At 49.6% G+C, this 27,915-nt stretch overlaps 1 protein-coding gene and 1 non-coding gene across 5 annotated transcripts; one reads left to right on the top strand and one right to left on the bottom strand.

Annotated features, from left to right (window-relative positions):
• Positions 1-12,259: 12,259 nt before the first annotated feature.
• Positions 12,260-12,340, bottom strand: TRNAL-AAG (transfer RNA leucine (anticodon AAG)). The gene has a single exon. It is a non-coding gene; the product is annotated as a tRNA-Leu (tRNA).
• Positions 12,341-13,810: 1,470 nt separating this feature from the next.
• On the top strand, positions 13,811-24,145 carry LOC109780864 (pentatricopeptide repeat-containing protein At1g74900, mitochondrial). 4 transcript variants are annotated; one of them, XM_040392648.2, is made up of 3 exons: positions 13,811-15,550; positions 16,130-16,216; positions 23,770-24,145. In XM_040392648.2, the coding sequence occupies exon 1, from the start codon at positions 13,896-13,898 to the stop codon at positions 15,387-15,389; it is 1,494 nt and encodes a 497-aa protein (XP_040248582.1). In that variant the 5' UTR covers positions 13,811-13,895; the 3' UTR covers positions 15,390-15,550; positions 16,130-16,216; positions 23,770-24,145. The 4 variants fall into 4 exon arrangements, with proteins under 4 accessions (XP_040248582.1, XP_040248579.1, XP_020195040.1 ...); XM_040392645.2 differs by lacking the exon at positions 23,770-24,145 and adding an exon at positions 20,757-21,399; XM_020339451.3 differs by lacking the exon at positions 23,770-24,145 and adding an exon at positions 20,190-20,705.
• Positions 24,146-27,915: the final 3,770 nt, after the last annotated feature.

Genomic DNA, 27,915 nt, shown 5'->3' with positions numbered 1-27,915 from the left:
CCCATTTCTCCCGTGTGCTGATTGATGGTGGAAGCAGCATCAACATACTGTACCGCGACACCATGGAGAAGTTGAACATCAAGGCGAAGCAACTCATGCCAAGCCGGACTGTGTTCCATGGCATCGTACCCGACTTGTCCTGTTCCCCAATCGGCAAGATCAAGATGGATGTTCTCTTCGGAGACAAGGATCACTTTCGCCGAGAAGCGATCTGGTTTGAAGTAGTGGATCTAGAGAGCCCTTACCACGCCTTGCTTGACCGACCTGCCCTGGCCAAGTTCATGGTTGTGCCCCACTACGCCTACCTCAAGATGAAGATGCCGAGTTCAAAGGGGATCATCACCATAGTCGGAGACTACAAGAAGTCCACCGAGTGCGCTGCGACCAGCAGCCGACTGGCCGAGTCCCTCGTGATTGCTGAAGAGAAGAAGATGCTGGACCGAGTCGTGGCCATGGCCGGCAAGCAGCCGGCCCTGTCCCCCAACCCCAAGGAATATGATGCTCAGGGCTCCTTCCAGCCGGCCAAGGAAACAAAGAAGATACCTCTCGACCCGGAGAACCCGAAGAGGTTTGCTGTCATTGGTGCAAACCTGGACAGCAAATAGGAAGGCGAGCTCGTCGACTTCCTCTGTGAGAATCGGGACATCTTTGCATGGTCCCCAAAGGACATGCCGGGTGTTCCGAAGGATTTCGCCGAGCACAAGCTACACGTGCGAGCGGACGCAAAACCAGTCAAGCAGCCTCTCCGCTGACTGTCGAAGGAGAAGAGAAGGATCGTAGGAGAAGAGATAGCCCGGCTCCTGGCAGCCGGCTTCATTATGGAGGTGTTTTTTCCAGAGTGGCTTGCCAACCTGGTCTTGGTGTTGAAGAAGAACAATAAATGGCGTATGTGTATAGATTACACCATCCTCAACAAAGCCTGCCCCAAAGATCCGTTTGCCCTACCACGGATCGATCAAGTGATAGACTCCACAGCCAGATGCGAGTTGTTGAGTTTCTTGGATGCTTACTCAGGCTACCACCAGATCAAGTTGGACCCAGCCGACCGCCTGAAGACCGCCTTCATCACACCATTCGGAGCTTTCTGCTACCTGACTATGACATTCGGCTTGAGAAATGCCGGTGCCACTTTTCAGCGTTGCATGCAGAAATGCCTCCTCAAGCAACTCGGCAGAAATGCCCACGTCTATGTAGACGATATTGTGGTGAAGACGGAGAAGCGCGGCACCCTGCTGGAAGACCTCACAGAAACATTTGCCAACTTGCGCCGATTTCAGATCAAGCTCAACCCTGAGAAATGCGTGTTCGGAGTACCAGCCGGCCAGCTTCTAGGCTTTTTGGTCTCCGAACGCGGCATTGAGTGCAACCCAGTGAAGATCAAGGCCATAGAGAGAATGGAGATTCCTACCAAGCTGCGAGACGTTCAGAAGTTTACTAGGTGCCTGGCCTCCCTAAACCGCTTTATCAGCCGACTAGGGGAGAAGGCTCTCCCCCTGTACCGACTCATGAAGAAGTCCACCCACTTCGAGTGGAACGACCAAGCAGACCAAGCTTTCCACGAGTTGAAGAAGATGCTGACCACACCGCCTGTCCTGGCAGCGCCGACTGAGAAAGAGCCCATGCTCCTTTACATTGCTGTGACTAGCCGAGTGGTCAGTACAGTCATCGTGGTCCAACGCCCAGAAGAAGGTCGAGCTCAGTTAGTCCAGAGGCCGGTATATTATTTGAGCGAAGTACTGTCCACCTCGAAGCAAAACTACCCGCATTACCAGAAGATGTGCTATGGAGTGTACTTCGCCGCCAAGAAGCTGAAGCCCTACTTTCAAGAGCATCCCATCACGGTCGTATGCACTACCCCGCTTGCCGAGATCATAGGTCGCCGGGATGCATCCGGCCGGGTGGCTAAGTGGGCCATTGCGCTCGCTCCTTACACGATCTTCTACCAGCCCCGCACCGCCATCAAGTCCCAAGAATTGGCCGACTTCCTTGTCGACTGGGCCGAGACCCAGTACCTACCGCCGGCTCCCGACTCCACTCATTGGCGGATGCACTTCGACGGATCCAAGATGCACACTGGCTTGGGAGCCGGCATCGTCCTCACCTCTCCCAAGGGCGACAAGCTCAGATACACATTTCAAATTCATTTTGCCGCCTCCAACAATGTGGCCGAGTACGAGGCGCTCATACACGGGCTCCGGCTAGCCAAAGAACTCGGCATACGCCGGATCCTGTGTTATGGCGACTCGCATTTGGTGGTCCAGCAGTCATCTGGCGACTGGGACACCAAGGACGCAAACATGGCGAGCTATCGATTCCTCGTCCAGCAAATCAGCGGATACTTTGAAGGGTGCGAGTTCCTCCACGTGCCACGGGCCGACAACGAGCAAGCAGATGCCCTGGCACGGATCGGCTCCACCCGACAAGCTATACTAACCGGCATCTCTCTCCAACGCCTCCTCAAACCGTCTGTCAAGCCGTCTCCAGAATTGGACTCCATTTTCATACCGCCTGCCCCTGATGCAGTCGGATCCGACTTGGGGAACCCAGCAGGCGGCTCGGGGACTTCGACAAGCGGCCCGGGGACTGCCGTAGTCGCACCCGGCTCGGAGACTTCAGAACCCGGCCCGGGGACTGCAGCAGTCGGCCCGGGGACTGCAATGACACAACAGGCGGTGGCCGACTCCAACTCTTCACCACCCAACCCACCCACCCGGGTCACAGTAGCCGTACTGACAACAGAAGAAGTCACAGCTCCATCATGGGCCCAACCCATCCTCAACTTCCTAGTAAACAGAGAGCTGCCGACTGATGAGATCTCGGCAAGACTAGTTCAATGCCGAGCCGGAGCATACACAATAATAAACAGAGAACTTGTTAAGCATAGCGTCACTGGAGTCTTCCAGCGTTGCGTCGAGCCAGAGAGGGGCATGGCAATCCTCAAGAATATCCACCAAGGCGAATGCGGCCACCACGCGGCCTCAAGATCACTTGTCGCCAAAGCTTTCTGCCATGGTTTCTTTTGGCCGACTGCTTTGGAAGACGCCAAGGAATTAGTCAAATGCTGCAAACGATGCCAAGTCTTCAGCTCCAAGCAACACCTGCCGTCTTCTGCACTCAAGACCATCCCCCTCACCTGGCCCTTTGCCGTTTGGGGGCTGGACATGGTGGGCCCATTCAAGACAGCCCACGGCGGCATGACACATCTGCTTGTCGCCATGGACAAATTCACCAAGTGGATTGAAGTGAAGCCAATCAAGAAGCTGAACGGGCCGACTGCCGTGACATTCATCGCAGATATCACCACTCGGTATGGTATACCACACAACATCATCACCGACAATGGCACGAATTTTGCCAAGGGAGCACTGGCACGTTTCTGTGCGACACAGGGCATCCGACTGGACTTAGCGTCCGTTGCCCACCCGCAGTCAAACGCCCAGGTCGAGCGAGCAAACGGCCTCATCCTCTCCGGCATCAAGCCCCGACTGGTCGTACCACTGGAGCGTTCGGCCGGCTGCTGGCTCGATGAGCTGCCGGCTGTCCTCTAGAGTCTGCATACTACCCCGAACAAGTCAACCGGCTTCACTCCTTTCTTCCTTGTATATGGTGCCGAGGCTGTCATCCCAACTAACATAGAGTTTGACTCGCCTTGGATCACCATGTACATGGAGGCGGAGGCCAAGGAAGCGCGAGAAGACAGTGTCGACCTGCTGGAAGAGGGTCGGCTGTTAGCACTCAGCCGGTCCGCCATATACCAGCAGGGTTTGCGCCGTTACCACAACCGAAAGGTCAAGCCAAGATCCTTCCAAGAAGGCGATCTTGTGCTCCGGCTGATCCAGCGAACAGCCGGCCAGCACAAGCTCTCAGCCCCTTGGGATGGCCCATTCGTCATCAGCAAGGCCCTAGGCAACGACTCCTACTACCTGATCGACGCACAGAAGCCGAAGGCATGCAAGAGGGATGATTCCGGCAAGGAGTCGGAACGACCATGGAACACCAATCTCCTGAGAAGATTTTACAGTTAAAAGCAGTATGTATCACGCTACCTTTTTGTATTAAGTACAAGACAACGGGCCCCCGAGGCGCACTCGGGGACTACCCTCTTTTATCTATGAATGACGAGTGTCATACCCATGAATGTACTATTACATTTGATTTTCTATCTGGCACCGGGTTCGACTAGTCGGCCCGGGGACTGGCCGCCTTGAGTTATATTAAAAGTTCTACCTGAAGTCAGACAAGTAGTGTGCCGGCACCCGAGACCTCTCTTATTGAAAGTCGCAGCTCGAAGAACCGATTGTCCAACTGGCAAGAGCCAAAGGCAGGAAAGGATGCCCACATGAAAAAAGGCTAAGGACTAACAAACCTATATAACACAAGCCGGCCTCCCACCACACCTACTGGCTGTCAGAACAGCCGGCTTGCCGACTTCCCAGTCACTTTGCTACAATCCAAGAAAGCTAGAGTACTTGCCCTCCCAACCGGCCAAGCACTTCTCCAGCCACAGACTGCAGAGCAGCTGCCCGGCTGGGAAGGCGGCAACCAAGAGAGGGCGGCAAAGGAAACAACCAAAGGATGAAAAGCAAGAACAATGGGAAGCCAAACACACGCATGATTATATTTACACATAAGGCCTTCAACAGGCCGGCAGTCAACATAATTTGAATACACCCCCAGTGGGTGGAACTGCGAAAACTTAACAAAATATTGTTCGAAGAGCAATAAACAGGAAAGCAAAGATGGCGGATCAGACTAAGGGCGCAATAGGCGAGCCGGGCTGGTCGGTGGAGACGGCAGTGCTGGCTGGAGGAGTGGCCGGCTGGCGAGTCGCGGCTTGATCATCGCCGGCTCCAGGCGGCGCATTCGCACGCGCCTTGTTGCTGGAGGCACGATCAAGTTGAGGCTGGCCGGTTGCTCCACCATCTGGCACGACGTCTTCACCATCCTCTCCCTCCTTCTCTTCGCCCTCGTCGCTGGAGTCGATCTCCTCCGCCGAGTCCTCACCATCCGCTGGGTTCAGCCCGAACCACTCCTCCGGCTGAGCAATGCCATTATCATCCATCTCAGGAGCAAAGGCACTGGTGTCGGTGTAGTTGGCGATTGCCGAAGCGCACTGGATGATAGCCGGCCGCACCGCCTCCAACTCTTCGTCAGCCTCCTACCGCCAGGTGGCCAGCTGGTCCAAGCTCAACTCGGGATACCAGGCTTTAACGAACTCCAGCGCCCGCCTGGCGCCTGACCGAGCTGCAGAAGCCTTCCAGGCCTCGAAGCGGCCAACCGCTACCTCCAGCCGGTCGGCAGTCCGACTGGGGGTACGGGGAACCGCCTCGCCAGGCCAGAGGGCGGCCAGCACTTACGCCCCAACGCGCTGAAGACGGCGGAGCATGCGGTGAGCCGGCTGGAGGCGGGCTTGGATCGCCAGAAGATGCTCCTCAAGCGACCGACGAGCATTCGGCGCGATCTCCACACCGGCTTGCCTTCGTGCCTCGCGGTGGGCCTCGACAACCTGGTTAGCGGCGGTAGAGTAACCAGGGAAGTACTCTGCACAAGAAAGAAAGAGAAAAAACACAAAGTCAGAGAATGGACTAAATGGCAAGCAGCAAGCAAGAAACGAAGAAGAGGGCGGCCTACCATCGACCAAGTCTTCGATCTGGCCGTAGCCGCTGATCAGCGACTGCCTTGCCTCAGCCCAGCTCGCCGCCTGGGTCTCGTACTCGGCTTGAAGGGCGGCCTCGCTGTCCTGCACCGCCTTCAGGGCCGACTTGTGGCTCTCCTCCTGGTCGGCCAGCCTCTTGATCAGGCGGTCACGCTCCTGAACCAAGGCGTCAAACTCGGCTTCCTTGGCGCGAACGGCGGTCTGGGTCCCACCCAGCTGCTCACTCAGGCTAGCATTGGCCTCTGCAGATATGGCAAAGAAGAAAAAAGCAATAAGAAAGAAGTCGTCAGGAAAGATCCGACCCGATTGCTCAGCTGTCGGCCCGAATCTCGGGGACTACACCCAGTGGGTGCGCTGACGCGCCCCCACGTGAGATAAAAGATGAACCACTTACTCCGGCTCTCGGTTAGATCAGCAGTCTTCTGGGTCAGCTCCCGAGCCTGGGAGTTGAAGGCGGCCGCACGGAGGTTGTGGTAGTCCTGCAAGTCGGACAGAGAAGCGAACAAGAGCAAGATAAGCAATCAAAGTCTACTAAGAAGTTCCAAGCCGCCTGCTCAGCAGCCGACTCAGAACTCGGGGACTACACCCAGTGGGTGCGCTGATGCGCCCCCACGGAAGAGAGCAAGATCAAGAAACAAAAAAGCAGGAAGGCTCACCCGAATGGCCGCCCGTGTCGCGAGGAACTCATCATTGTACTGCCTCAGCACGGCGGCCTGGGACTGAAGCCTGTTCCGGACTTCTTGCGCCGCCACGTTCACCACGGCCGTACCGCCACCCGGCGTCCACCCCGAGCTGGCGCTGGCTGTCTCCAGATCCTGGGTCGACGAGCTAGAGCCCGCGCCGAAGTCGCCTTCCCCGTGCGCTGGCGTGATGACGATCGGACCATCAGGTCCGTCTTCGCAGCCGGCTCACCTCCAGCCGGCCGCACGGGCGGCGCGTCAAGTCGGCCGCCTCGGTCCGCCCCAGTCGGCGATGGCGGTGCCGCCTCCCTCTCCCGGACGACGACGTCGTCCTCCTCCCTCTCCATCCCCGGCAGGTCGCCGCCGGCTTCCTCCGACGGGGGCTCCGGGATCTCGGGCGCCGCGACACGCAGGGGGGTGACAAGCAAGGCCCCCTCCGCTGCCGCTACGGCTGCAGCCTCCGCCTGGGCCCTGGCCGCCGCGTCGGCTTGTGCCTTCGCCGACTCCTCCGCCATCTCCTGCGCCGCCTTGGCAGCGGCCGCCCTCAGCTCCTCCGCCTCCCGCTCCTCCCGCACATTCCGCTCCGTTGCCGCCTGAAGCGCGGCACGAGGGTCCATGCGGCGGGTATTTGCGGATCCTCCAGACGATCCAATTACGGAGGCGGCAGCGATCCGCTCAAGAGAGAGCGAAGCCCTGTTTGATGAGACAAGACAAGGATTCAGAAATCGACAAGAAAAGAAGAAGGAATATGCAAGAGAATCTACACTTACGCCGAAACCGTTTGCGGCTGCTTCATGACCTTGCAGAGGCGGGCCACCTTCGCGGCCGCCTCATCCCGCCTGGTCGCCGCTGCCCCGCTCTTGGGCTTCTTCGGCCAGCTGCCGAACAAGCCCGACGCGGCCCGGCGCTTCTGCGCGCCGCCTCGAGCAGGCGGCGCGGGACGATTTCCGCCTCGTCGTCCTCCGGCCAGTCGTCGAAGCTGGCTCCAAGCCCGGAGCCGCCTGCTTCGCCGCCTCCTGCCTCGGTGTTATCGTCCATGGTGGCCGCCCCCAAGTCGGGGTCCTCCAAGTCATGCTCCGCCTGGTCGGGGAGAAATTGGCGATCCGCCCCCGCCGTCCCGGCCGCAGGTCGAAGGAGAGGGCTCTGCCAAGACGTGCCGACTGGTCAGAGTCGGCCAAGAAAAACTTGGTGACAAAACTAAAAGAAGAGAAGATAAAGAAAGCATACCATAGGCGGGGGATTGGCACGGGAGTACGGCTCCTTGCCAAACTGCCACTCTGCGGAGAGCTTGCAGTTCGCGAGATAGTTCACCATATGAGCCACCTCGTCATGAGGCATCTCCTCCGCACCGCGATGAAGGCGCCGCTCTGAGCCGGCACGCCCTGCATACGGGTGCCAAGCTTGGATTGGAAGAATTCCCCCCAGAGCTCGAGGGTGGGAAGGACGCCGAGGAAGCCCTCGCACAGAGGGACGAAGGCGGACGGCAGCACCACCGTGTTTGGAGTGAGGTGGTGCGGCTGGAGCTGATAAAATTCGAGGAAGGAGCGGAAGAAGGCGCTCGCAGGCAGGCCGAGGCCGCGCAGGAAGTGCGAGCGAAAGATTACCCGCTCGCCTTCCTCCGGCGCCGGCGTGATCTCCTTCTTCGGCGCAAGACGGACCCGCACCTGGTCCTCGCCGGGCATCCGCCGCGTCTTGCGGAGGAAGTCGATGTGGTCCGCGTGGACGTTGGAGCCATCCCAGTCTCCGCCGTGCTGCATGACGGCAAGAAGCTGGCGAGAAAGGGCGCGGCGACGGCGAAATCACGGCCCCGCGGCGGCGAAGCTGCGGGGTAGTGCGAAGACTAGAGGGACGGCGCGGCGGCGAAGGGCTGCTGCGGCGGAGAAGGAAGAAAATGAGCGAGGGGAGCGTGCGAGCGCCTGCCGTTCCCCCTCCTCCCCCTACTTATAGCCTCGTGCGGCGAAGCCGAGGAGGCGAGGCGTGGGGGGGCGTGGGATTAACTGCGTCCACTCCCCCACGTTCCACGATTACTGCGCCCTAACGACGTGCAGAAACTGCCGCCGGAAGGCGTGCGGCCCGCTTTGGGCCACAGAGAATCCGCGCCTAGGCCTAGGCGTGGGAGTGATGGGCCCCCGGCCCGCGGCGACGTCCCGTCGCGCGCGTGGGTTGGCAGGCTTTTTTTCAGCCGGAGGGTGCCACAAGGTACGCGGGCGGCGAGCGGCCGGCCCGCAACCCGGCGTGCACCCCAACCGACTCCCGCCTTCAGACTTCAAAATCTCGCCAAGACGGCGTACCCAACCGAAGCCGGCTCCTAGCTGCTGGCTCTTCAAGATAGGAAGCTGACCGAGCTTCTCGTCCTCTTCTCAGCCTCGAAGCCAAACCAGCTTCGGGGACTACTGTCGGAGTAAATGGCCACGGGTAGCCTAACCGACTCCCCCTGGCTCTCTGAAAAATTATCAGGGCGATTGGGCCTTCAAGTATCCAAAACACAGGGCCGCCTTCCCCTGGTCGGCTATCTCACAGGCCGACTACCGGAAGGCGACCCGACCTCCAAAAAACCTTCCCGAAGATAACCATAAGATGGCCGACTCCCAGAAGCCGGCCATAAGTAGACTGACTCCCAGAAGCCGGCCACAAGAAGACCGACTCTCAGAAGCCGGCCGCAAGAAGACCGACTCCCGGAAGCCAGCCAAGACTGCACCCACCAGGGCTGCACCCACATAACGGTGATGAGACGGGGTGTGGCCACAGTACAGCCTGCCACCCCCGAATCCCGGAGCATGCATGGCCACAGTGCGCCGTACGGGTCAGCCATCCCCTGTCCGGCGCGGCACTGTTGCCATGTTGACCGTGACGTCACCCACGACAGGCGCCAGTACGGCCCGCGGGCGGCGGGCCCCTTCAGCCACAGAAACGCTCGAAGGCGGCCCGGCCTCCCCTAGTCGGCCTGAGGCGTAGCTGGCTCCCAATAGCCGGCTACCTCCCTCCCTCGAAGTATGTGCATTATTAAGGAGACAAGACGAGGTGAGGCTACAGTGAGAGCCCGCCAGGCGGCGGCACTGTAGCCACGCTTACCTCGACAAAGCCCTCGTCATCAGGGGCGAGGCAACAGTAACCAGCTGCCGACAAAGCCCCCGGGCGGTGGGGCCGGCCTGTCAACCAAGAGGCCGGCAGCCGGCGGGACCCACCAGTCGGCGGGCCCCAACGGCCGGCGAAGAAGCCGGCGAGCATAGACACTGACGGCTGGGACCCGCACCCAGCCGGATTACCATTGTATCCCTGGGGGTAGGCCTATATAAACCCCCCAGGGCACCCATGCAAAGGGTTGATCTCTAAGATAGTTTTAGCCACCACGTAGAGGGAAGAGGAGAGCTAGCCTTGCCTTTCCTCCTCCTCTAGCCAAACAGCTCAAGGAGCACTTGTAGCTACTTGTGTTGATCTAGTGATCAAGCGGAGACCCCGCAGAGCAGGACTAGGGGTGTTATCTCCACGGAGAGCCCCGAACCTGGGTAAGATTCACCGGCGTGCATGTCTTTGCCTTATCCCGTTTGCAAGCACCGGCGATGTCTTACTGGCTCCCACAATGATAAGCCACCCGTTGGCATATGTCGCACCTACCACCCGACAAATAGTCATTGAATTGCCTGTATGCTAGCTATGAATTGTCTATATTGTTGTAATTTTTCTTCGCAAAATGGTCATTCAATTGCCAAGCAATGTAAAAAAATGGCTTTGTGGTCAATTAGCATATAAACATATTCGTTTAGGTCCTGGGGCATTATAGACAATTCACAGTCAAATCAACACTTCCATAGTTGTTTCATCCAAACAACTTTCAACTTTTCCACAGTTCTCTGCTCACATCAACTTTTTCACAGCTCACGACTGACAACAACTTTTTCAGAATGCACAACCCAACCAAACACACCCTTAGTATCCAAGCCATATTTAGTTTGTAGCCTAAGGTTGCCACGTCTAGTCTTAACAGGCCACAAAATCTTAGAGCAACTCTAACATAGTCGCCATAACTTCGATCACCATTCGTCGTATGGATTATGTTTCATATGGATACGAAGACTGCTGAGGCCAAGCGCAAACACAGAGCCGTCATATGCGGTCTCCATATCTTTTATTTTCAGTTTTTTTGTCAGATTAATTTAAAAATTCACAGACACAATTTCAGGGATTGAAAACTAATCAGAGATAAAATTGCCTTACAAAGTAGTTACATAGGGTAGAAAAGTCGATTTGCGACTTCGTTTTACTAAACTGATGACTTTTTACTGCTTAGGAGAAGCACTAGTTGTTCCCCACCATGCTGATGTTGAATGTAGTGCATGGGGCACATGCACATGCGATGAGTCACCTCGTCGTCTAGGCAAGGCGGTGTGACAGTCCACGACCTCGCCTTCGTCCCGTTCCTGCGCGTCGTCGTCGAGGTCGGGAAGACACAATATGTCATGACCTGTATCTGTCAAGGACGCCATATCCACGTCAATTTTGCGCCATCTGTTGCACTCCCTCTCCTACACCATGTCCGCCTGCTTCTCATCGTAATGGACCAGACGACGTGTTCCCTCTTGGCCCGCAACGCCTTGTTGACGACGGTATGCTCGAAAATTTCGCCAGGGCGGACGACAGAGGTGAAGGCCCCATAGTGCTATCCCAATTATCCAACACCATTGATAACAATTTCTCAAGTGGATGATTTATGAATCACGTCCCAGGATTTGTAAATAATTGTCTCGATGAATTCATATTCAAATGAATAAAAAGAAGAAGCGCATGTATATCTGATAGAAAAGGAAAATATATTTTTTTGCGGGGAAAAGGAAAAGATATTGACGAGAGTAGGTTTATGAATCATGTTCCTGATTTTTGTAAAAATATTGCATCGGTGAATTCATATTCAAGGGAATACAAAAATAAATAAGTGAATGCATATCCGAGAGAAAAGAAAAATATGTTTTAACCAGAGTGGAATTTGAACCCTCATAGTGCTATCCCAATTATCCAACACCACTGGTAACAATGTCTCAAGTGGATGGTTTATGAATCATGTTCCGAGAGATTTGTAAATAATTGCATCAGTGAGTTCATATTCAAATGAATAAAAAGAAGCGAATGTATATCCGACACAAAAGGAAAAGATATTGACCAGAGTAGATTTACGAATCAAGTTCCTGATACTTTGTAAAATATTGCATCGATGAATTCATATTCAAGGGAATAAAAAAACAAGTGAATGTATATCCGACAGAAAAGGAAAAGATATTGACCTGAGTAGATTTACGAAACAAGTTCGTGATACTTTGTAAAATATTGCATCGGTGAAATTTCATATTCAAGGGAATAAAAAAACAAGTGAATGCATATCCGAGAGAAAAGAAAAATATTGACCAGAGTAGATTTACTAATCAAGTTCCTGATACTTTGTAAAATATTGCATCGATGAATTCATATTCAAGGGAATAAAAAAACAAGTGAACGTATATCTGACAGAAAAGGAAAAAATATTGATCAGAGTAGATTTACGAATCAAGTTCTTGATAGTTTGTAAAATATTGCATCGGTGAATTTTCATATTCAAGGGAATAAAAAAACAAGTGAATGTATATCCGACAGAAAAGAAAAAGGTATTGACCATAGTAGATTTACGAATTAAGTTCTTGATTCTTTGTAAAATATTGCATTGGTGAATTTTCATATTCAAGGGAATAAAAAAAAGTAAGTGAATGCATATCCGAGAGAAAATATAAATATATTTTGACCAGAGTGGGATTTGATCCCACGCCCTTTCGGACCAGAGCCTTAATCTGGCGCCTTAGACCAACTCGGTCATATGATCTTTTTGCTTCAAAAATGCGTACTAGGCTTTGTAGCATTGGTAGCTGAACTATTCGAGAGCAAAAGGCAAACATAATAATGACCAGAGTGGGATTTGAACCCACGCCCTTTCGGACCAGAGCCTTAATCTGGCGCCTTAGACCAACTCGGCCATCTGATCAGTTGATAATAGGGACACAAACCATTTAAACGTCGGAATAATGCGCAAAAACTTTTGCCGTACAAGCGAGCTGGCTCTGGCCAACATTCAGATTCTCCCTTAACTAGCATCTACCTGCGCTTACGCCTCTTCTCGCGATGTTGCTATCTTCACCGAATCATTGCTTCCTCTGCTCTTTGTTCTTTTTTCTACATTTATCGTATATCAATAATTGTGCTAGCCATCGATCTGCCCTTCAGCACTCACCTATTGCTTGTCGTCTGACATCAACATGTACTAAATCTACGACAATTAATTTTGATCCGAGCGACTATTACTTTTACAGAGAGATATTTTTTCTTTGATAGCCAAGCATCGGCCACATGCTAGTTTTTGCTACATCGACTAAAAAGAAAATGGTTGCTCGGTAATGGAAAACGCGGAAAGTCGGTACTACAAACAAACTCCTTGCACAGACTGCCTATCCTTGGTGCACACGATTCATTCTTCAACGACTGATCATTACACTACTGGTGCAGTAGTTTCTGTTATTAAAATTGCAGCTAGTAGCTCCAGGCCCCCTGTTAGGGAGAGTGGTCGTTTAGCTGAGCGTTTTTTTTTTTGCTGAGGCAGCGTGCTGTGCTGTGCTCCGCGGGCTGTAATGGGATATGCTTGTCACACTGGTTTCGTTGTTTGCAAATGGAACCGGGACTGTGTGGTGTGCCCTTTTGCTCAAAAAAAAAAAGTTGCAGCTAGTGCCTTTAATTCGGTGATCTTCAAACACATCCATTATTGAGTATAGACAGTAACTGAACTTAGGTACAGATGAACCCGTCTTTTAAAAAATGCATTTTAAACGTGTTTTTAACAAAATTTTATACATACATCTTTGTAGAATATGTGTGGGGCAAAAGTTTTTGCGAATAAATGTCTTTTTATTTTGCCTCTGCACGTTTCATGACACATTTCTTTTATCTTTTTTGTGCATGCCAAAAGAAAGTTGCTTTTCGGCAAAACTTTTTGAGCGCACATAGAGCACAGAGATGTACGCATGCAACTTTTTTAGATTTTTTTTGACATTTAGAAATGCGTTTTCCGAAGCGGGCTCACGTGTACCCGCGTTCATACATATATGTTCCATCCATTTGTCATTTGAATATTGTTGCTCATTTGTTAGCTAGAGTTCGTATGTATTCAAGTTTCCTACTCTCTCTGTTCCTACATATTTGTCTTTTTAGAGATTTCAAATGGACTACCACATACGGATGCATAAAGACACAGTTTAGAATGTTGATTCACTCATTTTGTTTTCTATGTAATCACTTGTTGAAATCTCTAGAAAGATAAATATTTAGGAACGGAAGGAGTATTATTTTGTCCTGGATTGCATACGGGAAACTCTCGGTCATGTTGTTGAGCAATCAATAAAGCTGACGTTCTCTCGCTGTAAAAATGGGAAAAACTCCCGACAAAAGTATCACACGAACTCGTATCGAGAAGTAACTGAACACTCCTTCGTCTTTGTGTAACTGATCCTCTCTCTCCGTCTCACGCCCCCGCGCCCGAAGTTCCCCCAATGCCGCCGCCACCGCCGCCGCCGACCTCGCTCTCGCCATCCTACCCCACGCCTGCAACCGCATCATCCCCAACCCCGCGCCAGATCGCCGCCCTCGTGCTTAACTACCCGTCGTCCAACCTCACCACCGCATCGGCCCGCTCCCTCTCGGCGTCCCTCCTCGCCGTCGCCCCGGCCCTCCCGACGCCCGTGGCCAACCGCGTCCTCAAGCTCCTCTGGCACCACGCGCCGCGCGCGCTCCTCTTCTTCCACTCGCTCCTCCACCTCCCCGCCCGCGCGCACGCCGTCTCCCCCTGCACCATCGACCTCGCACTCGACCTCTCCGCGCGCCTCCGCCACCCCCGCCAGCTCACCAACTCCATCCTCGCGCTCTTCCCGCGCCTCCGCCTGCCCTTCACCCCGCGCACTTTCCCCATCCTCTTCGAGCGCTTCGCGGCGTCGCAGCGCCGGCCCGACATCGCCGTCCGCCTCTTCCTCTCGCTCCACCGCTCCCACCGCGTCGTGCAGGATCTCCCCCTCTTCAACTCCCTCCTCGACGCGCTCGGGAAGTCGCGCCATGCCAGCAAGGCCGCCTCCCTCGTCCGCGCTCTCGAGCGGCGCTTCCCCCCGGACGTTGTCACGTACAACACCCTCGCTGACGGATGGTGCCGCGTCAAGGACACGTCCCGCGCGCTCGACTTGCTGCGGCAGATGGCCGAGTCCGGCATCACGCCCACGAAGACAACCTATAATATCATCCTCAAAGGCTTCTTCCGTGCTGGGCAGATACAGCACGCATGGAACTTCTTCCTCCAAATGAAGAAGAGGGGGGCCAAGGACGAGAGCTGTAAGCCGGACATCATATCGTACACTACCATCATTCATGGGCTGGGTGTTGCTGGGCAGCTAGACAAAGCTCGCAAACTGTTCGATGAAATGTCTAAAGAAGGTTGCACGCCGTCAGTGGCAACTTACAATGCGCTTATCCAGGTGATATGTAAGAAGGGAAATGTGGAGGATGCAGTCACAGTGTTTGATGATATGGTTCGACAGGATTACGTCCCAAATGTGGTCACCTATACCGTCTTGATTCGAGGTCTCTGCCATGCTGGGAAAATTGACCGGGCTATGAAGCTCATGGAGAGAATGAAAGATGAAGGCTGTGAGCCAGTCGTTCAGACATACAATGTTCTAATAAGATATTCATTTGAGGAAGGGGAGATCGAGAAGGCCTTGTGTTTGTTTGAGAGGATGAGTAAAGGAGAGGACTGCCTGCCTAACCAAGATACATACAATATCATAATAAGTGCAATGTTTGTGCGCAAGAGGGCTGAGGACATGGCAACAGCGGCGAGGATGGTAATGGAGATGGTGGAGAGAGGCTACTTGCCTAGAAGGTTCATGCTCAACCGTGTTCTGAATGGGTTGATGTTGACAGGGAATCAGCAAATTTCTAGAGATCTGTTGAGAATGCAAGAGAAATATAGACGCCTGCGACGAGAAATAAGATTGTGATTGCCATTTGAGTTCTACAATGGCATAAGGATACAATGTTTTGCGCATCTTGAGGCTTGGGTACAGAAGTATGGTGCAACCCTCGTGCCTAGCAGTTCATACTTGATACTCCTGTGGTGGTGTTATGATCAGTCTGATGTTTCAGGGACACTTGATTATTGGTATGTGTTCTGAACATGTCCATGGAGTTTGCTCTGTTGTCTGTGCATATCTGATTAGCAGTTTTAAGTAGTTTTGTTTTGAGCTTGTGTTTTAACTCTTTTGTTAACTGCATGTTCTATTTGTAATTGCGAAGGATCAAACTGCAAAGGTATGCCGATCACTATCCATTGTCTTGTTGTAATGTGGTATATAGTTACTAGGATCTGCAGTAGTAGTATGCTGCAAGTGTTTCTCTAGAAGTAAGGTAAGGTCTGCTCATGCTTTACGCTACTAATCAATGATACTCTTAGATGCCAAACACATCACGAAGCTATGAGACTCTTAGTCACCAGATTGTGCATGGAGGGAGACTGTATTAATAACCCAAATACTCGCAACAAGAAACAAAGCTAGTGGTGACTTTTAGTTGTATTGTGTCAGAGGCAACTTTTGAGTTGTGCTTGAAATTTCTCATTGTTAAAAAGAGTTTGTGGTATGCTGTGTGGAATCTGTACTGTTGGTTTTTGGTAAATGTTATGGGTTGAATATGGATGGCGCAAACACAAATAATAAGTATTTTTTTTATTTCTTCTTTACAGGTTTTGCGGGTGCTGGATATCTAGCAAAGCAGTGTTGTCTTTATTAACCTGACTGTGTGAGCGAACATACTGCCAGACGCCAAGAAGGTAGGTTCTCTGTTGTTCAAGATAAACATACTTATTTTGGTGTTTTCTCCATAGTTCTAGTGTCGGGCTTTCACATATATGTGTGCTGATTCATTCTAGCTGTCGCGAGCAATAAATTCCTTTCTAGAGCTAGTTTGATGGCTAGTCTCATGTAGTTGTGTGTACTACTATTCTGGCTGTAAGAAGTGACAAGCAGTATTGATTTGTGACTCTTATCGTATTCTTTAGACTAAGTCAGAAGCAAACATATCATGGGCAGATAAACGTTGATGTTCGTATCAACTATCAAGAGAGGGTACATGACCTTTGGTCCGTCCTCCAACATAACATTTCCACATGAGTGCAATGCCTGCAATATACACAAGCCTTATAAAAGATGACATACATTCATTTTCTGGTTTACTAGCAGTATCGGGAGATTTGATACACGGAATTTATGGAAAGAATATACTGAAATCTTCTTTGATTTCCTTCCGATGGGCGATCTTAGTTTACCACCAATGTATTTAGCAGGAGTCCCTGAACTCTTGTTTGCCATTCTTCTCTCGCGCCCATTGGTAGCTTGGTACACATTTTCTATTAAATTCTCTTTCCTGCCTTTTTGTGCATCCAAAACCTTCGCTTCCAGACATTGTGAGAAACCTACAATGCAAAGACTCTTGGACCCTTGCATGACGAGTAGATTGAACTATGCATGTGTTAAAAGAACTAGCGAGCGACTCAGGCTCACCTGCTTTTAGCTCGGATCATGAAAGTAGAGAGCCAGAGCTGAGCAACCTTTTCAACTCTGTACATTAAAGAGCCAAGTTCGAGCAGCCTTTGAATTTTCATTAGCTTGCTAAGGGTCAATTTATACTAGAAAAATACCAGTCCGCAAATAATATTATTACAGTTGACAACCTAATAACTACGCAAGGCTTTGTTGGACCATGTCCATGCCAAAAGGCCGTACCTGACTTATGTGCATATTTATTTGACTCTGGAATTTGTACAAGGTTGGTCTACAAATTGTTGGCCATGGGTTGTCTGATAATTTCCAGTGGTTTTGCTGGTTCTTAGTCGCATGAGGTTTTCTTATATCTAAGTCGATTTCTGAAAAGTGCAATTTCTGTTTAGTGCAAAGTGCAACTTGCACCTTTTTAGAGAAGATTTTTGAATAAAAGTGCAATTAATATTATTTCTGAACTGAAGCTGTACTTTTCATAATCGACTTAGACGTAAGAGTCTCAGTTTACTTATTTATAAATGGATCAGAGCATCTCTAGATCCTTTAAAACGCGGTAATGCAAATTTCGTTTAAGGGATCCCGTAAATGGTTTTGCAGTACCGCGGAAGACACGACAGAGCAGATCCTGTATACAATACTATGTAATTGAAACTTGGACTTCGCACCACCATAGTTCACCGGAGTTCATCACACATTCAAACACACGAACTTAAAAACATAGTAGATAAACCTAATCTAAACTACTCTAGGGCTTGACATTGGGATAGTAGTCGGCCGCGGAGTTGGAGAGAGTACACGAGCTGGTACTCCTCTTTGGCCGCCTCGAGCCGCGCGGCGGCACCTTCTTCCGGCCACGACCGACTTGCTTGGTGGTCGGCCTAAGGATGTCCCCGATCTCGTAGAACTTCCTCCACGCCCTCCGGCTGCTGCTGCGGGAGAGGGCGTTGAGCTCCCTCGCCTGCTTGGAGCGCCATTCCTCGACCGGGGGGCGGATGGAGCTGCCGGCCTCATCGTCGTGGTGGGCCCGCTTGTGCGGCGGTGAGCCGCCACGGCCACCATGCCCGCGACCTCCGCTCGACATGGATCTACTCGGAAATGGCCTCTGCGCGCTAGAAACGGTCGCCAAAGAGGGTGGATTTGTCGCCGGAGCAGGCGGCGGGGGGGGGGGGGGGGGGGGTTGCGGCGGAGGCGGGCACGGGATATGCTGGATAGGAACCCTAAATCGGCCGGGATCCGGTATATCTTTTACGGGCCGTACTTTATTTACCAGATCTGCTCGGGCGAAATTTTACCTTTTCCTGTAAATCGGCCGGAATTATAAGGGCCGGCGAGCTTATACAGGATCTGCTAGAGATGCTCTCAAATCTCTAGAATGTATGCTGTAGCACAAATAGTATTCATACTCATTGTGTACATTTACGACATCTTTGCTGCCTACATCGATTCCTTAACCAAGCTTGGGTTGGGATACACCGATTCCCCACCCTGGTCGGCTTAGGCCCTTTAGGTTGTCTGCATCAAATTGTCTCTGATCACCTCTTTTCGTGGGTGGTGAGTCTACCTATGAAGTGATACTCCAATTTATCCAAGTCTCTAGCTCCACTTTCTCAAGAAAATCAGCAGAAAGCCTAAATTGTCTGTCATACGGCATCACGGCATCACAAATTGAACTAAGCTATACATGTGACTGTTAAGCAATAAGCTTCATGCACTAGCCAACGCAACCAAAAGTCCGAATTGATGGAATGGGCTAGGCAATCCACATATACATTTCAATACCCCCTCTCACGTGTGATGCGGAAAGCCAACACGTAGACACAAAGGGGGCAACATCAATTTTTAGATAAATTGCGAAAGCCAGGACTTGAACTCAAGACCTTAGCTCTGATACATTGGGACAGAAAATATACTAAACTTCCCTTCACTCACCAATTGTCCAGAGCTTGCACAATATTCATCCAATACCTGTCTCAATGAGGTTGCATTATTCATATCTGCTTTCATAAGGATTAAGGAATCAACAGAGAATAATACATGAGAGACTAATGGTGCATTTCTGCACACCCGAACACCTTCAATGCCATGAACCTCCTCTTTATGAGCCAAAGCACTAGATAAACCCTTTGCACACATAAGAAATAAATATGGTGATAAGGGGTCCCCTTGTCGGAGCCCCCTTTAGGGTTAAATCCTTCTGTTTCTCGATCATTATACTTCACTTTGTATTTTACAGAAGTAACACCAGTCATTAAAAGCTCCACAAACTCAGTTTGAAAACCCAATTTTTCCATCATCCTCTCCAAGAATTTCCATTCCATGGTCATAAGCTTTATGCACATCAAACTTTACAACACAATACCCCTCTTTGCCTTTCCTTTTATTTTTATTGTATGAATGCATTCATAGGCTAATAAGATATTATCCGTAATAAGTCGGCTTGCAACAAAAGCACTTTGAACCGGTGAAATAATTTTATCAAGGCAAAGTTTAAGACGAGAAGCTACCATTTTAGATATCACCTTATACAACACATTACAAAGACTTATTCGCATGTATTGGGTAATTCTTCCCGGGTTCTCCACCTTTGGAAAGGACGATGACCATGTTATTCCATCCTTCTGGAATAGCTTTGTTATTGATAGCATTCAGAACTTCAGAAATTAGAACATCACCCAAGATCAAGTCAACATTTCTTAAAGAAGATAGCATGTAACCCGTCCATACCCGGAGCTTTCATATCACCAATGGAGAAGGTTTCTTCTTTACCTCTCTTGGAGTATATGGTTTCACTAAGCTTTGTTCATTTGTACCGTCATCCTCGGCTTAACCTTTTCAATCGAACTTGGGTCCGGTTCATCTATCTCTGTAGAGAAAATACCTGCAAAACAATCATTTTTTTCGCGGATACGCAAAGCTTGACGGCTGCCGTCGCATCCCTTCCTGCAAAATAATCATATACGAGGGGATTTAGATATGTAGTACCCTCCCACCATACGACTTGATCATCTTGTAACTTGTTTATACGGTTCTTTAGTCTACGAGCTGAAGCAAACTTTTGGAAATATGACGTATTCTTGTCAATTTATCCGGCTTCTTTGGGCCCAATGAATCTCCTCTATCTACAGCAATTGTTCCAGCTCATCCGCAAGTTCTCTCTGCCTAGTAACGTTTTCCTGAGATAGCACATCTCTAACACTTCCTCTAGTTCTCTATGCACTTTCTTATTTTTCTTTGATGATTTTTCAGAACCGTCTTGTCCCACCAATGGAGTTGTTCATGAACACATGCTAGTCTGCCTGCCAGCCCAGTGTTCTGAACATCCGGCCGTGAGGGATGCCAAGTTTCTTCGACCACGTCTCGGAATATCTGCTCCCTTAGCAGTGTGCCTCAAACCGGAGAACCGACTGCCCAACGATTCCTAGGCCACTTCCTCATGCAAGCACATAAGTATTGGTCTATGATCCGATTTGTTATAAAGTGTTCCAGAATAGCGCTAGGGAACATCAGATTCCATCTATCATTTATCAGAACTCGATCTAATCTCTCTTTGATCAAAGCTCTATGCCACCTAAATTTGTCCCCCGATAAAACCATGGTCAGATAAGTTACTGTCTTCTCTGGAAGCCATCCACGACACACCATTCAAGGTGTCAACAAGTATTATGGTGTGTATTCACAAAGGAACCGATGGCCAAGTGACATGGCACTCCAAGAGCTCATAAGTTTTGCTTCGTATTGCTCTATTTGTTGGTCAAATGATTATTTTGCTCTGTTATGCAACTTGTTGATCATGTCAATGTATTCCTTTGCTAGTCTGGTTGGATGTTCGCGTTGTACCACAAGAAAGAGGGCAAGCCACTGAAGATGCTCAATTGTTGGTGCAAGTCTGATCCTGGATTTATCTTTCACAACATAATACTTTATCTCTATTGTTTCGGCAGCATTACTCGACTTGTTGTTGTGAGCATAGAATACTGCGGGCTGGTTGTCACAATACATCTTTAGTGGTTTGTCAATACAATCTACCACTTTCAAGTCAGGTATAAATTTCTTTAACCATATCGCCTGCCCCGTGGCCTCATAACATGCTATAAATTCTGCATACATCATGGACGATGCAACTATTGACTGTTTGGAGCTTTTCCACGAAATAGCCCCTCCAGCGAGAGTGAACATGTATCTTGACGTGGATTTTCTATCATCTTTGTCTACCGCAAAATCTGCGTCTGAATACCCTCTTATCTCTAGGGAATCAGATCTCCTGTATGTTAGCATGTGGTCCTTCATGCCTCGCGCATAATGCAATGCTTTCTTTACCATCTTCCAGTGCTCTGTGCCTGGATTCTCTTGATATCTACCGAGTAGCCCGGTGATAAAAGCTAAGTCAGGGCGAGTGCACACGTGTGCATACTGTAAACTTCAAACAGCCGAAGCATATGGTACTGCTTTCATTTGATCGATCTTGTACTGGTTCTTGAGACATTGGAATTTTCCAAATTTGTCGCCCTTGACTATAGGAGCAGGTGTGGCTTTACTCGTATGCATATTATACTTTTTAAGAACCTTTTCTAAATATGCCTTCTGCGATAGTCCTAAAACTTTATTTTTCCTATCTCGGTGAATTTCTATGCCCAAAACATATGATGCTTCACCAAGATCTCTTATATCAAATTTTGAGGACAAGAATTTCTTTGTTTCTCGTAGCAGACTAACATCACTGCTAGCAAGCAAGATATCATCCACACACAAGATTAGGAAAATATATTTCCCTTTTTAAACTTTGCATAAACGCAATTATCCTCAACATTCTCTTTAAATCCAAATCTTTTAATTGTTTCATTAAACTTTAGATACCACTGTCTAGAGGCTTGCCTTAATCCATAAATGGATTTCTTCAGGCGGCATCCCATATCTTCCTTGCCTTCCATGATAAAACCCTTTGGTTGTTTCATGTAAACATTTTCTTTTAAATCCCCGTTTAGAAATGTCGTCTTTACATCCATTTGATGTAGCTCTAAATCAAAATGTGCAACTAATGCCGTTATGATTCTGAAGGATCCTTACATGAAACTGGGGAGAATGTCTCATTGTAATCTACCTCTTCTCTTTGTGTAAATCCTTTTGCCACAAGTCGTGCTTTATACTTTTCTACATTCCCGTTAGAGTCATACTTAGTTTTGTAGACCCATTTATAGCCTACTGTTTTGGCTCCTTTAGGAATATTCTCTAAGTCCCAAACATCTTTGGAACCCATCGATTTCATCTCGTCTTCCATTGCCTCCAGCAACTTCGATGAGTGAGGGTTTCTCATGGCTTCTTCATATGAAGTGGGATCACCTTCCATATGAACCATTTTTGTGTTATAAACTTTTTAATCAGTAGAAATAGTTGATCTTTTAGTTCTTTTAGACCTTCTAAGGCCCTCATTCGCTGGCACATTATGTGCCTCAACTTCCTGCTCATCTTCTAAAAATGGCTGCTGCGCCTCCCCCTCATGCTCAACAACGGGTTTAGTCGGCTCCTGACGGCCAGGTTGCGAATCTTCTCCCATAGTTTTCATGGATGGAGTTACAACAGGTACTTGCACCGCAACCTCAGGTATAACAGGTAGTGAGAAAAATGGCTCGTGAATCATCGGATTAGGTGCATGCACCCTCTTCTCCTCAAGATCAATTTTCCGAGCAACCATGCTCCCCCTCATCACTTCGTCCTCTAAGAAGACCGCATGTCTTGTTTCTACAAACTTTGTGTATCTCTTTGGATAGTAGAAACGAAAACCTTTTGATCTATCAGGATAGCCAATGAAGTGGCGACTGACTGTTTTGGGATCTAACTTTGCAATATTTGGATTAAACACTTTAGCCTCAGTTGGGCTCCCCTACACCCTTAAGTGTTGTAGGGAGGGCACTCTTCCTGTCCACAACTCGTCTGGTGTTTGGGCACCGACTTGCTTGGTACTCTATTGAGAATGTGTATGGCGGTTTTAAGCAACTCCATCCATAATCCCAATGGCAAGGTGGAGTAACTCATCATGCTGCGCACCATATCCATAAGTGTACGGTTATGCCTTTCAGCTACTCCATTTTGCTGAGGCTCGCCCCACATTGAATACTGGGCCACTATGCCAGTCTCCTGTAAGAACCTTGCAAAGGGTCTAGGGACTTGGCCATATGGAGTGTGCCGACCGTAGTACTCCCCCCACGGTCAGATCTTACTATCTTTATTCTTTTTCATGCTGATTTTCAACTTCAGCTTTGACTATCTTAAATTTATCCAACGCTTCAGATCTTTCTTTGATTGGATAAATATAATCATATCGGGAGTAATCATCTGTGAATGTTATGAACGAGTCATAGCCATCCACACTTTTCACAGGAAATGGTCCACAAGTGTCAGTGTGAATGATTTCTAGTGTTCCCGTGCTACGGTTTGCACCCTTTTTTATTTGTTTTACATACTTTCCTTTAATGCAATCTATGCATTGGTCTAAGTCTGAGAACTCTAATGCATGAAGAATTTTATTTTTAACTAGTCTTTATATTCTCCCCTTCGAAATATGGCCCAAGCAACAGTGCCATAATTTCGATGAGTCACGAGTTCTGTTTCTTTTCTTTTGTTCTTTATCCGACACAGAAACATGCTCATTCACATTACACACAGAATGCACTTTTTCACGTAGTGATAATAAATAAAGTTCATTGTGAAGGAAAGCAATACCCACATGAGTATTATTAAACCATATGGCACACTTGCTATGTCCAAAATGACATTCATAATGATCTTTATCCAAAGATGAAACACTAACCAAGTTTGAATCTGTAAGCAGAAGCTTGAATCCATCAGCTAACTCCAGGGAGATGTCGCCGACAGCTTCAACTTCTGCTTGAACTCCATTTGCAACTTCAATGCATCTTTCGCTTCTTTGCGTAGTCCGCGTCGAATGGAATCCCTGTAATGAATTTACAAAGGATGAACAGTTGCTCCCGAGTCAATCCATCAAATAGATTTCGAAAACTGTGTATACAAGGATTCATTTACAAAGGAAACAATGTTGTTACCTCTCTTTGCCATTATTGACTTTAGCCAAACAAGGCAATCTTTTTTGTAGTGCCCAGTCTACTTACAATGGAGACATGTGTCTTTGTCCACTTGAAAAGACTTTTGCTGATGCTGATATTGCGTGGGAGCTTTGTGGCTTTGAAGGGGAACCTGTGCTACTTTGATTGTAATTCTTTTTCTTATTATCCTTCACATAGTTCATAGAACCACTATGTGAGGTCCTAAGTCTTTCCTCTTCTTGCACATACATGGCTATAGTCTTTTCAATGTCCCATTTTTCAGGCGACATGTTGTACAGACAACAAAAGTGTCAAACTCTTTTGGCAGTGAAGCCATAACTAGGTGAATAAGGAGTGCAGGTTTGAGGTCCAAATCCAAATCCATGGGTTTAAGCTTAGCTGCCATGTTGCTCATCCTGAGGATGTGCTCTCTTATGTCATGTCCAACGCTTATGTACTTTTCTGTCACCAGCTGCTTTAGCAACTGGGTAGCATATATCTTTGAAGAACCAGTGAACTGGCTCTTTATCTTTGCAAGAAACTCCCCTACGGAAGTACACTATGCAATTGAGCCCACAATGGCGTTCTCAATTGTGTTCTTTATGAAAGCCATGCACTTTTTATTGGCGGTGAGCCACTTTTGGTTGTCGATGAAATATGACATCTCCACTGGAGCATGATCCCTCTTCTTTTTGTTCCAAGCAGCATCTCCATTGGCAGTGAACTGGCTCTGTTGGTTTGACTGGCTGTTGAGTGTCCACAACCCAGTCCACCTCAGCACAAATGAAAGCCAAGTCGACCTTCTTTCTCCATTCAGTGTAGTTGTCACCTCTGAGGGTTGGAGCATCCTTGATGGAGCTCATCAAGTGAGATCATAACAACATTGCATGCATTAATCCAACGTTGGTCAAAACTAAAACATACAACTGTTTGTGCAGTTGAAACTATATGACTGTTGGGCAGAAGATAGAAATAAATGCACATATAACAATAATATTTTTTTTGAAACGAGGCAAAAGACTTGCCATTTTCATTGATTGAGAAGAAGAGAATTGTCCGGTTAATTGACGGAAAACCGGGCTAAAACCGATACAACACTGCCCACATGACATGGGCACCACCGGCCAACCTGGCCACCGACATGGAACAAAAGCCACGACGACACATGCCAACAGATGGCCACACGCGCAAGCAACTGACAGCTCCGACTTTGATGATGAGCAACGCAAGGGAAATATGCAGGTCTTGCGCCGACCGTGCCCCCGCAAACGACCACCGAATGCCTGTCATCGTCACCACCTGGACTCGCTCCAACGCAGCTCCGACTTCAAAGCAACCAGCAACCACGGAAGAGCACCTCGGACACGCCGGGAAGAACCGACTACCGAAGACCATGCCGCGACCCAAGCTTCGATTGACGCAATCATCGTTGCCAAACAGAAATCAGCGCCCCACCTCAGCAAACCACGCGGCGAAGATGCCGCCCTCGACGGCGAAGATGCCGTCATCCACCAGTCTCACAGTCGTAGCCTGCTCCGAGACGATGCCCCCAAGGAGGAGAAAGACGCGAAGACGCCTCCATCGCCCGATCCAGCGGATCTGAGGTTTCCCTCCGGAGCCAAAGCCGTGGGGAGGAGCAAGAGCACCTCCACGACGACACTTCCAAGAAAGACCGCGGCACCCGCGGGCGCCGCCGTCGCCGGCTCCGATGAAGACCTGAGCAAGGATTTCTCCTGGAGTTGTGCCGACCACCAGCCGCCACCGCCCACCGCCCACCAACCACCACCCCTGCTGAGAGCAACCTCACTCCAGCCGCAGGATCCCTTGATCCACCGCGACCAGACACGCACCACCTCCTCGGCCGTAGCCGCCGCCCACCACCGCAGCACCACCGCGACCACCACCACCGCAGCACCCATGCCACATCACGAGAGGAAGCAAGAAGATCTGAGACACGCCGATCCAGATTGAAGCCACTCTCTCGAAGCAGAAGAACAGAGGAGGAGCAGGGGCACCCGCAGCACACCACGTGCTCCAGAGAAGCCGCCTGCCACGCCATGCGGGTCGCCGCGCCCAGCCTGCATGAGCCGCCACCACACCCAGCCGTCGATCCACGCCCCACGCGCGCATCCAGCGTCGAGCGCCGCCGCGACCAACGCGCGCAGCCACAGCCGTGCGTTGCCGCGCACGCAGTCCACTCCCAGGCCGTGTCGATAGCCCGGGCCGAGGCCGCCGCCTCAGCACCCCACAGCTCGAAGCCGTGCCCAAGCGCACGCGCGCCGCCGCCCACGGACAGCCGGAGCCGCGCTAGTCACCAGCCCGCGCCTGAGCCGCGCCTGCGTGCCCGACCTAGCCCGTCGCGCCAGATGCGCCCTCGCGCCTCGCAGAGAGATGCCCCGCCGCCACCCTCCCTGGAGCCAGACCGGGTTTCGCCGGCGGTCTCCTCAGGCGGCGGCGAGGTGAGGGGGTGGAGGGAGGAGGGAAGGTGGCGGCGCCGGCGGGGTTCCCCCCGTGTCGCCAGAGAGAGGCGACGCGGGGGTGGGGATAAGTTGATAGAAAGACGTATAAGTAGTGGATATATAACAATAATAAATCATGATTATGTTATTAACAACGTTGGTCATAAAATAACAGAATCATAATTGTTTCAATTATCACTTTAACATGCTCTTAAAAATTAACTCTCACTTTAGTTCTGTTTACCTTTTAAAATAACACTTTTATTTATTTGCAGTGGAAAACATGAATAAAATTCATGAACTTTATACTTTATAGACGCATTTCCCTTACTTTTCTATTTTCTAAACAGAATTTTCGTTGGATAATTTTGAATAGAAAAGAAAATCTTTATGAAATTTGCCCAAAAAATGGACAAAAAAATAAAAAATAAAACATGCTTCTGAACAAAGGGTGACAGAGAAATCAAAAGGAAGCGGCAATGTAGGTGTGCGAGTCCTTTCCGGTACCAAGCATAAAACCTTCATGTGCTTTCGGTGCAAATTTAGCATTGTGATGAGGATCTCTAATCCAACATTTAGCACCGAAGACTTTGAAATAACTCACATTGGGTTTCTTGTCAGTGAGGAGTTCATAGGCAGTCTTCTTGAAGAATTTATGAAGATATACCCTGTTGATGATGTGGCACGCAGTATAAATTGCCTCAATCCAGAAGTGACGAGGCGTCTTGTACTCATCAAGCATAGTGCGAGCCATCTCAACAAGAGTTCTGTTCTTGCGCTCCACGACGCCATTCTGCTGAGGAGTGTAAGGAGCAGATAACTCATGAGTAATACCAAGTTCATCAAGATAGTCATCAAGACCAGAATTCTTGAACTCAGTTCCATTGTCACTTCTGATGTGCTTGATCTTCACACCAAACTTGGTTGAAGCCCTCGAGGAAAATCGTTTGAAGACTTCCTGCACTTCATGTTTGTAAGTAACAATGTGTACCCATGTGTATCGAGAGTAATCATCAACAATAACAAAGCCATAGAGAGATGCATCATTTGTGACAGCTGAGCAATGATTAGGACCAAAGAGGTCCATGTGAAGCAATTCGAATGGTCGAGTAGTGGTCATGATAGTCTTCGCTGGATGCTTAGCCTTGGTCATCTTTCGAGCTTCACAAGCTCCACACAAGTGATCCTTGAGGAATTTGACATTCTCAATGCCAATGACATGCTTCTTCTTCGCAAGCGTGTGCAAATTCCTCATCCCTGCATGACCAAGTCGTCGATGCCATAGCCAGCCTTCTGAAGCTTTTGCAAGTAGGCACACGGTTGGTTGCGGTCCTGTAGAGAAATCAACAATATACAAGTCTCCTCTCCTAAAGCCTTCGAAGACTTTGGAATTGTCAGCTTCCATAACCACAACACAACGATACTTGCCAAAGACAACAACCATATCAAGATCAC

This window comes from Aegilops tauschii, chromosome 6 (genome assembly GCF_002575655.3).
Source record: "Aegilops tauschii subsp. strangulata cultivar AL8/78 chromosome 6, Aet v6.0, whole genome shotgun sequence".
NCBI classification, from domain to species: domain Eukaryota; kingdom Viridiplantae; phylum Streptophyta; class Magnoliopsida; order Poales; family Poaceae; genus Aegilops; species Aegilops tauschii.
Note: the sequence above shows the minus strand (reverse complement) of the source record. Positions and strands in the feature narration are given on the sequence as shown.

Excerpts from the sequence above, each read along its gene's own strand:
- LOC109780864 (XM_040392648.2), top strand. The coding sequence starts at position 13,896 with ATGCCGCCGCCACCGCCGCCGCCGACCTCGCTCTCGCCATCCTACCCC.